The sequence below is a fragment of the Thamnophis elegans genome, chromosome 1 (assembly GCF_009769535.1).
Source record: "Thamnophis elegans isolate rThaEle1 chromosome 1, rThaEle1.pri, whole genome shotgun sequence".
NCBI classification, from domain to species: domain Eukaryota; kingdom Metazoa; phylum Chordata; class Lepidosauria; order Squamata; family Colubridae; genus Thamnophis; species Thamnophis elegans.
The window spans coordinates 32,969,071-32,983,837 of NC_045541.1; the positions used below are offsets into that span (position 1 = coordinate 32,969,071).

Consider the following 14,767-nt stretch of genomic DNA (forward strand, 5'->3'; position numbering starts at 1 on the left):
GCTCTCGGCTGATGAAGCACCTGAAATCCCTCTGGGCACATCTCTACAAGGGGGACTCCTCCTTCTGTGCCCAGCCAGGTTTCAGTAATACATGCCAGGTCTGCCCTCTCGTCAACAATTAAGTCCCGGACGAGGGGAGCTTTGTGAACAACAGACCTGGCATTTAGCGACAACAGCCTGAGACCAGGGTCCTGACTACTCGCGCCATCTGGTCTTGGAGTGGGACTCCTAGGGCCGGAAGGAGGGATCTCTGTAATGTAGCGAACCCTCCTTCCCCGGTAATGGCCAGCCCTAAGGTCCCCGCCGTATCTGCCTCTCCCTGTCACGACCGCTATGCTCCGACCCACTCCCATGTCCATGGTCCCCCCAACCACCCCACGAATAGCATTCGTTTGTTAAGTAAGTAATTTGCAATTTTAGATATCCATTCTAAGCCAAAAATAAATGAGCTGCATTATATCGTAGCTTCACATTCAAAACAATTCAGAGATTTATTTATTTTTTAAAAAGGACTGGCATTTTTTATCATTTGTTCTTTTTTCATAGACACCTATACGCTCGTGGTTTTGTGCAAACACATTCCATATACCATACACAAGACAATAAAAATATAGGTTGTTGTCTTGGAATATAATATTGTGGTTGAATGCCAGCATACTGCAGATGGGCTCAGAGACAAAGGATAAAGATTTGTTTTGTTTGGTTTTTGTTTGGTTTTACTGTAGTAGGTAAATCCCAACTATGAATTAATTGGCCTGAAAATGTTCTGTTCTATTGTCATCTTTGTTTAAAATTCTTTAGATAAAGATGGAATTGCAGAAATATTTTGGATTGGATTAAATCAGTTGGATGTTTCTGGAGGCTGGCAGTGGTCAGATCATACTCCATTGACCTTCGTGAACTGGAATTCAGGTAATTGCATTTTTCCTCTTGTGCGGTCTTCTCATTAATTCATATTTGATTAACTTCAAAGCAGGGAAGGAAACTGTAACAAAGAAGTGACAGAAAAAGATGGAGCTGATACAGAAGAAGAAATAAGTGATGGCAAAATCCCTGACTCATATCTTTAGTTCAAACTGTCTTTGATTGGAGACATTGGATATATTGGCATAGACATTGGACATCTGTTTACCATATTTCCCCGAAAATAAGACAGTCTCTTATTTTCTTTTGACCCCTGAAATAAGTTATTGGCCTTATTTTCGGGGAGGTCTTATTATTTTTGAGGTGCAGGAAGCGGTGAGCGTAGTCGCCTCATGGCTGCTGCTGTGTTGCAATATTATTGGAGAGGTCTTATTTTCGGGGAGGGCTTATTTTAGCACACACACTCAAAAGCCAGATTGGGCTTATTATCTGGGGAATAGGTAGATGTTTCTCTTTTATATCTGTCCATGTAGTGATTTTACCCCTTTCCACCAACATGTTTATATACAGTCTGCAGCCATGTAACGTTCTGTACTCCAATAACCTCATTATTTGATTCCTCCCACTTGGAATAAGAGGAAAAAGAAGTTACCATGAGCCGTGGTGGTGCCCTGGTTAGAATGCAGAATTGCAGGTTAACTCACTGCTCACTTCCCAACAGTTCAATTCCCACCAGCTCAAGGTTGACTCATCCTTCCAAGGTCGGTAAAATGAGTGCCCAGGTGGTTGGGGGTAATATGGCACTCTGTAAACCACCTAGAGAAGGCTGTAAAAGCACTATGAAATAGTATCTAAGTCCAGGTGCTATTGCTATTGTGTAACTCACAGCAAACAAACAAGCAATGGGTCTCTACAGTTATTTGTGAATGTAACCAGTAGCTATGTTTGCTGTGAACAGGTTTGCTCTTTTTTTTGTTCGTTTGTTTGTATTGGCAAATCAAACCATGACTTGGAATACTGAAACCAGTTCAGACAGGCAATGGATATAGGCACTGGAGGAGAACCTACCTCCCATATGACAGTGTGTCATATCAGCTCTACACAGCTAGCTCAGTTCCTTTCTGCAGGGAATCACTTACCACCATGACCTACTTCTTCTTTCTTAAAATAGGTTTTTCAATCCAAGAGTTCAGGTTTCCCTCTTGGTGCTCTATGGCCAGGTTGCTCAGGTGCTCAGAATTATCCCTTAAAGAAAGAACGACTCCTCTGGCACAGAGTACCTTCCAGTCCTCTTGTTTGTTGGGATGGCAGGCTTCCATGTATTTGCTTCTACCAACAGCACTTCTGCTCTCTGGTGTTCATTTGTCCACCCTTCCTAGAGAGTTTTAGTTGTCCTGTCCAGGAAATCTTTTCTCTTTCTTCTCAAGGCCTTCTATTTTTTAAATTTTGTTTATAATGCACAGTCTAGAACAGGGGTGTCAAACTGGATTTCTTCGACGGCCAGATCAGCATTGTAGTTCTTTGCAGGAGGGGACAGAAGCTTCCTGCAGTATGGCACTCCCTGTTTTGGCCGGCAGAGTGCTGCAGGAGACCGTCCAGGCTAAAAAAGAGGTGCGGGGGAGAAGGGAGGGGTCTTTTGTTATTTCCAGACCAGTACGGCGAGCTAGTTTTAAGCACCCTGTGGACCACCTCTGGCCCCTGGGCCTTGAGTTTGACACCCCTGGTCTAGAACCATGGTCTCTAACTTCTCCAGCTTTGTGAACCAGTGGGGGGGGGGGGGGCAGAGGAGATGGTTCCACGTGAGTGGCTGGAGGGCACATACACAACTCCATTTGCACAAGCAGTTGGCACATGTGCCCACCTCTTGCACAAATTGAACTGTACGTGTGCTCACCCATTCGCTTCACACACAAGTGAATGCTGGCCTGTCATTTCTGCGGCTCAGTTCTGAACAGGCCCCTGGTCTAGAATGCAGTGTAAAATAAACAATGGAACTGACTGTGTTGACTTTTTTTAATAAAAAGAATACGATTCTATGATTGTAATCTCATCTTTTGCATTCCAATACCTATTATAATCCATGATATGATGTATCATTAGCCTAATAATGAATCATTGCTCTTCTGCAGAGATGCAGGATATAACTCCACTAGACGGAAATGATTGTGCAGCTATGAGTGCTGACACAGGTGATTGGAAGAGTTATCCCTGTGACACTCCACTTCCTTATGTCTGCCAGAAACAGGTTAATGACAGTGAACCAGATTTCCCAGGTGAGTCCAAAATGCATTGTGAATTTAATTGTGGTCTGCCAAATCTTTACATAATGGCAAATTGTAGCTACTGCAGAACCATTCCTGACTTTCCAAATAGTTACTGTTATGTTCACCCAACATACTTAAAGTGATTACTAAATTGAATCTTTTTATTAGGACTCACACTATACTCTGAAGCATAAGAGCTAATTAAGAATGTTTGTAAATTTTATATAATTTTTTCCTCAGATTAAAATTACAAGTTCAGCATAGGGTCAGCCATTCATTTTTATTTAAATACTTAAAGCTGACCATGTTACCTTGAGGTAAGATGGGTAGCCTATACCTTTTATAATGCTGTATGAACACAAGTATTTACGCTTATAGAGAGTAATGTGTACTAGAATTTGGACCAAATTATTTTTCAGGTAAGACACTGAGCTTGTTGATCAGAAAGGTCGGCAGTTCAGTGGTTCAAATCCCTAGTGCCATGTAATGGAGTGAGCTCCCATTACTTGACTCAACTTCTGCCAACCTAGCAGTTCGAAAGCATGCAAAAATGCAAGTAGAAAAATAGGCACCACCTTTGCTGGGAAGGTAACAACGTTCCTTGCGCTTTCGGCGTTTAGTCATGCCGGCCACATGTCTACGGAGACCTCTGGACAGCGCTGGCTCTTTGGCTTTGAAACGGAGATGAGCACCACCCCCTAGAGTCAGGAATGACTAGCACATATGTGCGAGGGGAACATTTACCTATTTTTCAGGTAGAAAAATGAAGTTTTGCAGAAAAATAATAATTTTCTTTAATTACACATAGAAGGTTTCAGTGAAGTGTTATGATTACTATTCGAAAGGATCTCAGAAAAAAATTATTTTAAGGGTTCAATAAAACTTGTTCCCTGTGTAAATATGGTGCTTACAGTTTCTTTTCTGACTTGAATGTGAGTAGGGACAGTTGCAGAAAAAACCAAGAATATAAAACCTATTCTGACATTAATAGAATTTATTCTGCATCATTTTTTAAAAAAAATATTGAAAGCAAATGCTCTAAGAGGGATAATTTATGCAGGCTAATTTTATCTTCTACCAGCTGAGCCTTTTGGTCCATCTGATTCAGTATTGTGTACTGTGACAACTCCAATTATTTTTTATTTTTTTAAATCAGAGATGCCAAAATTTAAATCTATTGCATCCAAAGTTTGTTCCCTTTGAACTATGATTCTTTCCCTATGGTATCAGTTCTGCTTTTACAAATTACCATGTTTTCTAGCAAATTCTTTTCAATATCTTTTTTTTTTTAGATATTCAGAACAATGTTGAGATTCAGTGTGAATCTGGCTGGTATGCGAACAATGGATTTTGCTATATGCTAAAGAACAACATTGCTTCATGGAATGATTCATATCAGTTATGCAGTGAACTCAATAGTAGCCTGATCAGTATACATTCCTTAGCAGATGTTGAATTAATTATTACAAAACTCCATAATGGTAAGTTGGAATAAACATGGATAGGAGTTGCTCTTGTTTTTTCTGTTTAAACATTACTCTCAATTTGAGGTTGGAATGTACAGTAAAAATAATTTGATTAAAGGTTAATCTAAATCTCTGGTATTACTAAATCTATAACCACATGTTCATTAACTTACAGATAGTTGTTGCTTAATGATGACAATTGGAATCAGCAACTCAGTCGCTGACTGAGCAACATGGTTGTTAAGAGAGACATTCCATGACCATGATAGACTTAGAGTCTCACTTCCACCACAGTCATTAAGCAAATCAACCACAGTCATTAAGCAAGACTTCACATGACTTTGATTTGCAGTTTTATGGAATCTTCTCCATTTACTCTGCTTGTCAGAAGCCAGCTGTGAATCAAATGGCTATTATGTGATTGCAGTGATACTGCAATGGTTGCAAATGTAAAGAACCAAAGGTTTCAGTGCAATCATAATTTTGAACAATTGTTAAATAAGGCAGTTGTTAAGTGAGGACTATCTGTATTTATTTGCCCTTCCGTGTGGCAAATACAGCAACAAAAAACCAGCATATGCTATTAATTTGGGTAAAAGTCTGTCTGCTAGCCAAGCCTTTCATTCCATTACTATTATAACACAAATGAAAAGTGGCTATAGGAAAAGTTCTAATTTTTGTTAGATGGTTTCTATTTTTTTCAGAGAGAGGCTGTTTCAAGGGGAGGAGTCAAGTGAGGAATTAGTTTGGAATCCTTAGGGCAAGGTCTGCCCCAGTGGCGAAATTCTTTTTTTTTTTACTACCAGTTCTGTGGCCGTGGCTTGGTGGGTGTGGCAGGGGAAGGATACTGCAAAATCTCAATTGCCTCCCCACTCTGGGGCCAGCCAGAAGTGGTATTTGCCGGTTCTCCAAACTACTCAAAATTTCCACTACCAGTTCTCCAGAATCTGGCAGAACCTGCTGAATTTCACTCTTGGTCTGCTCCCTTCTTCAATGCGTTGAACCTTATCTAATCTGGTCCAGGTGCAGATTGTCAGTCTGGAAAGATTCCTAAGAAATAGGCATGAACAACAAAGCAGCTAATTGAACTCTATACATGTGGATCTGGTTGTCTGTGCCTAATACTTTTGCCTCATGATTTTTGAACTGCTTGATTTTCTGCTTTAATTGTAGATACAAAAGACAAAATATGGACAGGATTACTAAATAAAGACAGTCCAGCCTTGTTTAAATGGTCAGATAATTCCAAAGTTATATTTACATACTGGGATCAGAATGAGCCAAGGGTTTCCTTCAAAAGCCTTCCAAACTGTGTCTCCTATTCTGGAAAGGTAAGGATCTTTTGGGATGTTTTATAATGACTTGACTTAAAAGTGTTTTATAAACTTCATAAAAGGCAAAGTATATGACTCGTTTTATCAAAGAGATCTAGTATTTCTTTCGCACTGAAAAATTAAATAATGACAATTAATTAATTAAACAGGGAGGCTGCAGAGTTCTAAAAGAGGATGTGATGGGGAACTTGAAATCATTCACATATATTCTTTGGTTATTTGTAATCGAGTGTGATGATGCAACTCTCCACTTACTGCAATTTCACCAAAATGATTTACTTCTTTGAAAGAAATTTCAAACGCTCTTTTATGAGATTGAATGAAAAGTGTTTAAAACGGGTGGATTCTGGCAGTCGCTACTGCTAGTTTGCTCGTGGGCGTGCCGCCCGTGCACGCATGTGCAGTACAATAAAGAAAAACAAGATCGCAGTACCTACAGCAGCGCCAGGAGAACCGGTTCGGGGTTGTGGCAGACCTGGGTCGCTACCTGTTCCAGTGTCCCAGGCTGCCAAACCACTACCAGTTTGGTTGAACCAGTCTGAACCGGTAGGAACCCACCACTGGTTTAAAAGCTGAAGGGTTTTTTTCTGTTTAGCAATCCTAGCCATGTTTACTCAGAATTAAACCCCTCTCATTTCAATGGAACTTAACATTCATTATTGCAAATTTAAATTTGATGCTGTTTCCCAGTCCAGAAAAAGAGATGAAATTTTCTATAACTCTTGTTCACAGGAGTAACAGGAGGAATAACTAATAATTAAGTTGAATTATATATTAACCTCATTTATGCTATCTTACTTTAATTCAAAGTTCTATGAGAAATATATCCTACAGTTATATTTCAAGAATTTTAGTAGGCAAATAAGATTTTTTTTCTATGTATTTTTATAACTTATGAAAAATAAGTGCAAAAGTACATGAACAATTGAAAAACAATTCATTTGGATGATTATATCTTTGAGAATTCTAAAATTATTGATTTCCTTTTCTTTGTAGTTTGGCCGATGGAACATCCTACCTTGTAACAATAAACTTAAGTTTGTGTGTATGAAAAAAGGGAAAGTTTTAGACGAACAAAAATCTGATAAAGACTGTTCCCCAAGTAAGGTAAAGACAGAAAAATTTCTGTTCTAAATGAAAGCTAAACTTTAATTAAATATATTTTGTATATTCAACATTCTTGCTGCTTCAAGTTCAATAATAAGTTATAACTCAGAGTACATTTCGTAGATTTGTTCCATAATTCTCATTTCTGTGTTTTGACTATTTCTTTACTTTTGCATCCATTTTATCATGCAGTTCTTTATTTGTTCAGTCTCTGGGTAACTAATTTTATATATAAGCCCTTGTAGTTGATATTGGTTCTGTATGAGCATTTCAAATTATTTCATTTTTCTTAGAAAAATGAACAACATTTTTGCTGTCAATTTTTATCTTTCTAACAATTTGCAAGTACCATAAATCAACCTTGATATGTTCCAGCCTTTGCCAAGTAGTTATTAGTATGTCTTTAGTCTGTTCATGGAATCTAAATGGATTGTATTGTAAATGCACTTTTCGTATTATACTTAGCTCCAAAATAGAAAATATTCAAAGGAGAGACCAACACTGAGATTGTTGGACTTACTATTTTTCTCATAATATTTTATTTATTAGATTTGTTATCCATCTCGCTTTGAGGTGATTCTGTATTTTTATCAAGCTTTATCTTATATTATGTCCTTTTAAATTTTCATAACCTTGTAGCATAACTTTTTATGAAGCCTGTTCAGAAGACAGGCTCCTAATGTTCTACAGTTTGCAGAGTTTATCCACCCTGTTAGCCATGACAAATATTTTGCAATGTAATACAGTTTAACATTTGGAAGTGAGACCACTTCTATTTTAGAATCTTGTAAGCAATTAAATTAAACTCTAGGGTTTTTCTGCTCCATAAAAATTTACTTACAGTTTTTTACCATTCTTGTACAACCAAGAAAGCTTTATGTTTTTCCACCTTTCAAGATTTCTTTTAATTTCTGTCCATAATTTGACATAAATATTTTGATATATTTCTTGATTATTTCCTGTCAAATAGCAATAGCACTTAGACTTATATACCACTTCACAATGCTTTACAGCAGGGATCCCCAACCTCTGATTCATGGGCCCATAGTAGGCTGGGGGCTAATCATCACTGGACTGCATGAGCAGCCTACTCATACCGGCCAGCCCCTCATGCAGCCCAGGGGTGATTAACTTGTGTCCTGGTAGTGGACTGTGGACCACAGGTTGGAAACCTCTGCTCTAAAGCAATTTACAGAGTCAGCATATTGTCCTCAACAATCTGTGTCCTCATTTTGCAGACCTCAGAAGGATGGAAGGCTGAGTCAATCTTCAGCAGCCGAGAAGCAAACTGCTGGCAGCCGGCAGTCAGCAGAAGTAGCCTGCAGTACTGCATTCTAATCACTACGACACCATGGCTCTTATACATACAACTTAGATATTTCAGAGAAACTATTATTTGGCAGGCAAATTCTCCCATAGGAAATTATTTTCTTTCTGTATTAAACCTCATGTATTTTTTTTTAACATTGATTTTATATGTAGAGATTTCCCCAAAGCCTTGGAATATTTTCAACAACTATTTTATTGTATTTCATGGTTCTGTGATTTTTTTTACTCTCATTATTTTTTATAGGTGTTCATGTTTTGCCTTGTATTATCACTAGTTTAGAAATGCACATGAGCGTTCAGGAAATGGGTATTACATACAGGAATGGCCATGCCACCACTGGAAGACTTAAAGGATCAAATTAGGGGCAGATCAGCAGGGAGAAGATCTATCTTTCTGGTCACTCAGAGTCGATACCAACTTTACCATTCACAATCAATCAATGTTGATACTGCCCCCCCCCAAAAAAAAGCTAGGAGAAAAATCATCCTCTGACAATTTTTTCAAATTATCTTTCTATATTTGAACAAACATTGTATCACTGGAAGTTCCAGCTGAAAATCTGTCTTGAAATTTGGACTGCATAATAGTCTATGTGTTTTAATTTTACATTTAGTTTCTGTTTTAAGTAAACTGTTAAGTAAAACTTAATATGGTTGTATGACAGGATCTTAAAATGAGATACTGTAAATAGCAAGCTGTTTGTGAACAATAAGAGGACAGAAGCAGAGTGACTGCTTACACTAGCTTGCCATTCCTATCTTATGATTAATGTGATCACATTATGTTGCCCTTACCTTTGAATAAATGATTATCATCCTTTAAATTAGGAATGGAAGAAACATGGAGATTATTGCTATAGGATTGACAAGAATGAAGTCTTCTTTGGAAGTGTGTGCAATCTTACTATAGCAAACAGGTATTATGCAGTGTTATTCTTTGAATGTAAAATTGTTTAAATTTTAAAATATTGTACTATATCTTGTAGAAATGTTCTCTTTAATCCTAGCTAAGTACAATTATTCTTTGTATTGAATCTCTGACCTTTACAGATTTGAACAAGAATTTATAAATAATTTAATCAGAATGCATAATAAAGTTGAAGAAAAGTATTTCTGGACTGGCTTGCAAGATATCAACTCAACAGGAGAGTATAGATGGGGAAGTTTGCATGGAAATAATGACCTACTAACATACACAAATTGGGGTTCCCTTCAACCAGGTAAAATATTGAACAGTGAAGTGCTAATACTTGTTTCATAATACAGCCTTGGGCAACTAATTTCTTAAAATATCACATAAGTAATTGAAACATCAAATTTTTAGAATTCCGTGGAGGATGTGTGGCAATGTCAAGTGGAAGCTATCTTGGAATGTGGAAAGTCAAGAATTGCCAAAATTTTAAAGCTTACTCTATTTGCAAGAAATACATTGGACCAAAGAAAGAAGCAAAGATACTGCCGAAAATCACTGACCCTTGCCCACAAGGGTGGGCCAATGGATCAGGTCTTGCTTGTTATAAGGTATTATATCAAGTCTATTAAATTATTATATCCTTTCCATTGAATTACATTCTCTCGGTTGTTAAGAAAACATATTTTTGTACTCTCCTCGACTATCATAAGTTCCATTATATATTAAACAAAATTATATATATTTCCTTCCTTCTTTTCTTCTCTTGCACGCTCTCTGTCTCAGATGGAATAATGTTCACTGGTTGGGCAGATATGCTGGACATGGGATCAATTTTGTGATCCCCTAAACTATCTAAACTTTAATATTAACTACCCAAGTTAAAACGTTTTTCTAAAAAAAATACTATTATTTGTTACATATTTTCCCAAAGCAAGATTTTAAAAGTATTTAAAAAATTTTAAAGTCACGAAAATAAGCTTTTTTAAAAGAAGGCTTCCCCGAATGCAACTTTTGGACATATGTTTTGGTTTTTTTAGAAATATTTCTGCAAGCGAATCAATTTGTGTTTATGGATCTTTGACCGAAGGAAAATAGGTGCTGGTGGGCTTCATTCATTGCTAACCTTTCTACTGCAACAAAATCTATTACATCAAATGTTGTGAATTTGCCTAATACAGATCCATGTTGAATTCCTTGGGCAACTTTAATCTTGAATTATTTTGAGATGCTCTGAGTGGTTCTGTTGGCATAACTTGAAGGAAATCTATGGAGTTCCCATTTTTTCTGAAGCTGCCTTTCCCATACCTTATTTTGGATTCTTCAGAGATCAGAGAGCTGCATGGAAAAAAGAAGTAAATGAAAAACCATTTCCTTCAGTTAGAACATCAAATGAATGGAATAGCAGTCTTGGGTGTTGATAACCAACCAAAGAAATGAAATTTTGATAAATTTGAAATGAAGCAAAACAGAAATGTAATAACTAGATTAGAAAGTTCATTAATCTGTAAAAGTAATAGGCATATACGTTTAGAAAAAATAGTAATATTGTACAGAGATAAAATTGATTTTTTTTTCTATTTTCTTACAAAGTTTTTTCATAAGGAAAGAGTGCTGAGAACCAGAACTTGGGAAGAAGCTGAGAGATTTTGTGAAGCTCTTGGAGGACATCTTCCTAGTTTCAGCAACTCAGAAGAAATTAAGGAACTCCATACAATACTGAGAGAGATCATCAGGTAACATCCTCAAGAGTCTAGCATTTTAGTGAATTCAACTATTGTCTAAATATATCTTCATGTATTTTACCACAGCAGATGTGATAAAGTACCATTATAGCTTTTAAAATACTTGAACAGTCAAGCAATCTTAACCAGTCTCTTAGGGGCATCTTGAGACTGAGGTAAGGGAGGCTTATGGTTTCTGTGCAATTCCTCTCAGGGTGAAGGAGAAGATCCTCTGCTTCATTTCCCCCTAAAAACAGTGTGGTTTCATATCCTTCTATTATAAACTAGAGCAGTGAGTGCCGAAAAGGGAGCATGCACGCAAGCAAGTGCCGAAAAGGGAACACTTCGCGCACATGTGCTTGTCTAGGCTGTGACCAGGAAGAGGAGCTGCCCGGGGGGCATGCACGTGCTGGAAAATGAACTTACAGTTTCCAGTGTACATATGCGTGCCGGCCACCAAGTGCTCTACTTACTGTCAAGCATGCACACATGCCAATCAGCTGGTGGCGCGCATGCCTACGGCGAAAATGGAATACCAGCTCTTCTGGTTTGTGGCACAGCTGCACATGCAAAGGCCAACTGATCATCACGTGTGCATGCATGCCAGAAACCCGGAACAGGAAAGGGCAATGCCACGCATGCCAGACGACATGGCTGCACGTGCCACTTTGGCCATGCATTCTATAGGTTCGCCATCACAGAACTAGAGAAAACTGTTTCAAGGATCAATTAAAGGAACACTCAAGAGTTGATTCTTTCCAACATTTATATAGCATCTCTTTTATATGCTGATTACCATTAGGAGTATGTGTGTCACCATTACCATCATGAAATCTTTCATGTAGTCAAAGATCAGCATAAGGAGACTGTGTGTATTTGAGATTATTTCCAGAAGAAATAAAGAGTGTTAAAGACAATGAAGATCAGGCAGACACTGATATACTTTGGGGCATAGAGGAAAACAATGTTGATGAATAAAACTAGATGTAAAGAGTAGGAATGATGTAAGCGCTCCAAATACCATGTAAAATTAAATCAGAGTCAAAGCCAAAACTATGCTTAAAGTTCCAATTTAATAAAGCAGGCATGTTGGCATAGTGCTATGGGATTCCGACTCTGGAAGTTACATCAGAATCCCACCCAGTTAAAAGTTCATGATCTTGCCCCCAAACACCCACAGTCCATCACATGGTCCAATCTTCTTCTTCCACGCTGGCGTCTACGCCCAACTGCTTCCGATCAGGTGCAAAGGTTTGGGAGACAAAAGATGACCTTGAGCTTCTAGAAAGGAATTTTTTTATTTTGAAAACAACACATTCTACCCTTTGCTAAATCCCCTCCTTAATAAGAGTGTGGCAGGCCAAAGATTCTTAAAGGAACCGCTGCAGGCCTGACACTAGAGATATTTCTGGAATGTCCCTGAAAGAGTTGCAGGTTGTTTCCACAAGGCCGGACAAACTAGAGGACATTTGTCTCTATTGAGCCCAACTCAAGGGCAGTTGATCTGCTAAACAAAAAATTTGTGACTGCCAAAGGAGCTGCTGAGTTACTGTATTTTCTATTTACTGTATATACTTCGGGTAAGCCAAAAATTGTAGGTGTCAAAATACATGCCAAAAATCAGGCTGGGCTTTTCTGTATATACATAATACTTTTTAAAAAGTATTCCTAATTCCCATATATTCTCCTGGATAAGTCCATCTATAAATAAATAGACCCACAAAATGTTTTTAAAAATATGAAAATAATGCAGGTTGTCTATCAGCAGTTAGCACATTTTTCATGGTATTTTACTTCAAAATTCCATGGTTGGTTTATTACAGATGGATTTATTTGCAAGTATATATAGTATTTATTTATTTACTGACATTTATATCCCCCTAAGGGCTTTGCCTTCCACTATATAATTACCAGTCTGCTTCTATTTTTTTCTTGGTGACCTCTGGATCCAGATTCCAGACTAGTAGCCAAGCCCATTTCTTCTTTCTTTATTTTCTAACTTATAATCAATTATGTGTTACAGCAGTGGTGAAATTCAAATTTTTTTTACCACTGGTTCTATGGGTGTGGCTTGGTGGGCGTGGCAGGGGAAGGATACTGCAAAATCTCCATTCCCACCCCATTCTGGGGCCAGCCAAAGGTGGTATTTGCCAGTTCTCCAAACTACTCAAAATTTACACTATCTGTTCTCCAGAACCTGTCAGAACCTGCTGAATTTCACTCCTATGTTACAGGCTTTATAAGTGCAGATTCTCAAGGGAATATTTATAAAGAAAAGTATATGCAACGCTGAACAGCAGATTGGCAAAATAATCATCTACATGCTTTCAGATTTGAGCATCTCACAGAGCAGTTGTCTAAAATGATGAAAATGATCTCCAAATGCTCTAAAGTAATAAAAAAATGAAGTTGAACATTGCTTTACTTTTTTATTTACAGCGATGACAGATGGGTCTGGATTGGGCTAAATAAGAGGAATCCTGACTTTCTGGGTTCATGGCAATGGAGTGATGATAAGCCGGTAAGTTAAGCTGGCCATACTTAGAATACTAAATGATCCAATTGTAGCTGGAAGAATATTGGTGAAATTTTGAAATTGAAAAGCTTTTAAAGAACATTTTGCACAGGAAAAATAAAAAAGGCTTAAAATAATAACTTTAAATAATGTACAGTAGCTTAAATTGGTTATGAAAATCTTTAGAAAACCAAAACCTATGCCATTAGACTATTATTCTATATGAAAATTACTGTAGGATTTGCTTTATTTAAACACAATTACACACCTGGAAGTCCTCATTTAGGGACATTCCTATGGTCATTTCGTGGGGGGGGGGGGGAAGGAAGGGAGAAAAGAGAAATACCTATATAGAATTCAGGCTTTCATAGAATGAATATAAAGTTCTGGATTATGATCAGTAACCAACTCATAATATGACCTTTAAGGAATTAGCAAAGGCTTTGTAATGAAATTTCAGAAAATAATCTGGTTCAGTTTACTAAAAACATACAGTATATCTATTAATGAGGGACGTGGTGGCTTAGTGGCTAAGGCACTAGCTTGTTGATCAGAAAGGGTGGCGGCTTGAATACCTAGTGACGCATAACGGAGTGAGCGCCTGTTACTTGTCCCAGCTTCTGCCAACCTAGCAGTTTGAAAGCATGCAAAAATGCAAGTAGAAAAAATAGGAATCACCTTTGGTGGGGAAGTAATAGTGTTTCATGCGCCTTTGCCATTTAGTCATGCCAATCACATGATCACGGTGATGTCTTTGACCAGCACTGGCTCTTTGGCTTTGAAACGGAGATGAGCACCGCCCCCTAGAGTCAGGAACGACTAGCACATATGTGCAAGGGGAACCTTTACCTTTACTATTAATGAGTATTGAAAGTACTCATTTTATTTTGCTCAAACTTCGTGTTCCTACAGTACTGCAATATTGCGGCTATTGTTACTAAAGCATACTAATTAAAATGAACAACATACAGCTTTAAAACCATTCTTCCTCCCTAGGTCTCGACTGTTTTTATGCCCCTGGAATTTAGAGAAGATGACTATGATCTTCGAGATTGTGCAGCTATCAAGGTGTATTGTGACATTTTTTATTACTAACTCCTAAGGAGAAGGAAATACTGGAAGAACCTGTGCTATTTTTTGTAAAATAACTCTGTTGACCTAATGCTTGCCAATAAGTTTTGCAATTTAGCCAGTTAAACTGCCCTTAGGGATTTTTTTAGCCTGTGCTCTGTTTACTTTTCCTATGGAATTACT

General features: G+C 37.7%; 1 protein-coding gene across 1 annotated transcript in view; it reads left to right on the forward strand.

The window, feature by feature from the left end:
• LOC116504042 (lymphocyte antigen 75-like) overlaps positions 1-14,767 on the forward strand; it is an 85,820-nt gene that overhangs the window by 30,267 nt on the left and 40,786 nt on the right. Inside the window, exons 5-15 of the mRNA XM_032210864.1 lie at positions 802-912; positions 2,994-3,137; positions 4,421-4,609; positions 5,768-5,925; positions 6,925-7,035; positions 9,193-9,281; positions 9,415-9,584; positions 9,689-9,885; positions 10,868-11,010; positions 13,438-13,519; positions 14,510-14,581. Of these exons, the coding sequence (XP_032066755.1) occupies positions 802-912; positions 2,994-3,137; positions 4,421-4,609; positions 5,768-5,925; positions 6,925-7,035; positions 9,193-9,281; positions 9,415-9,584; positions 9,689-9,885; positions 10,868-11,010; positions 13,438-13,519; positions 14,510-14,581 (1,466 nt within the window). The remainder of the gene's footprint in view (positions 1-801; positions 913-2,993; positions 3,138-4,420; positions 4,610-5,767; positions 5,926-6,924; positions 7,036-9,192; positions 9,282-9,414; positions 9,585-9,688; positions 9,886-10,867; positions 11,011-13,437; positions 13,520-14,509; positions 14,582-14,767) is intronic.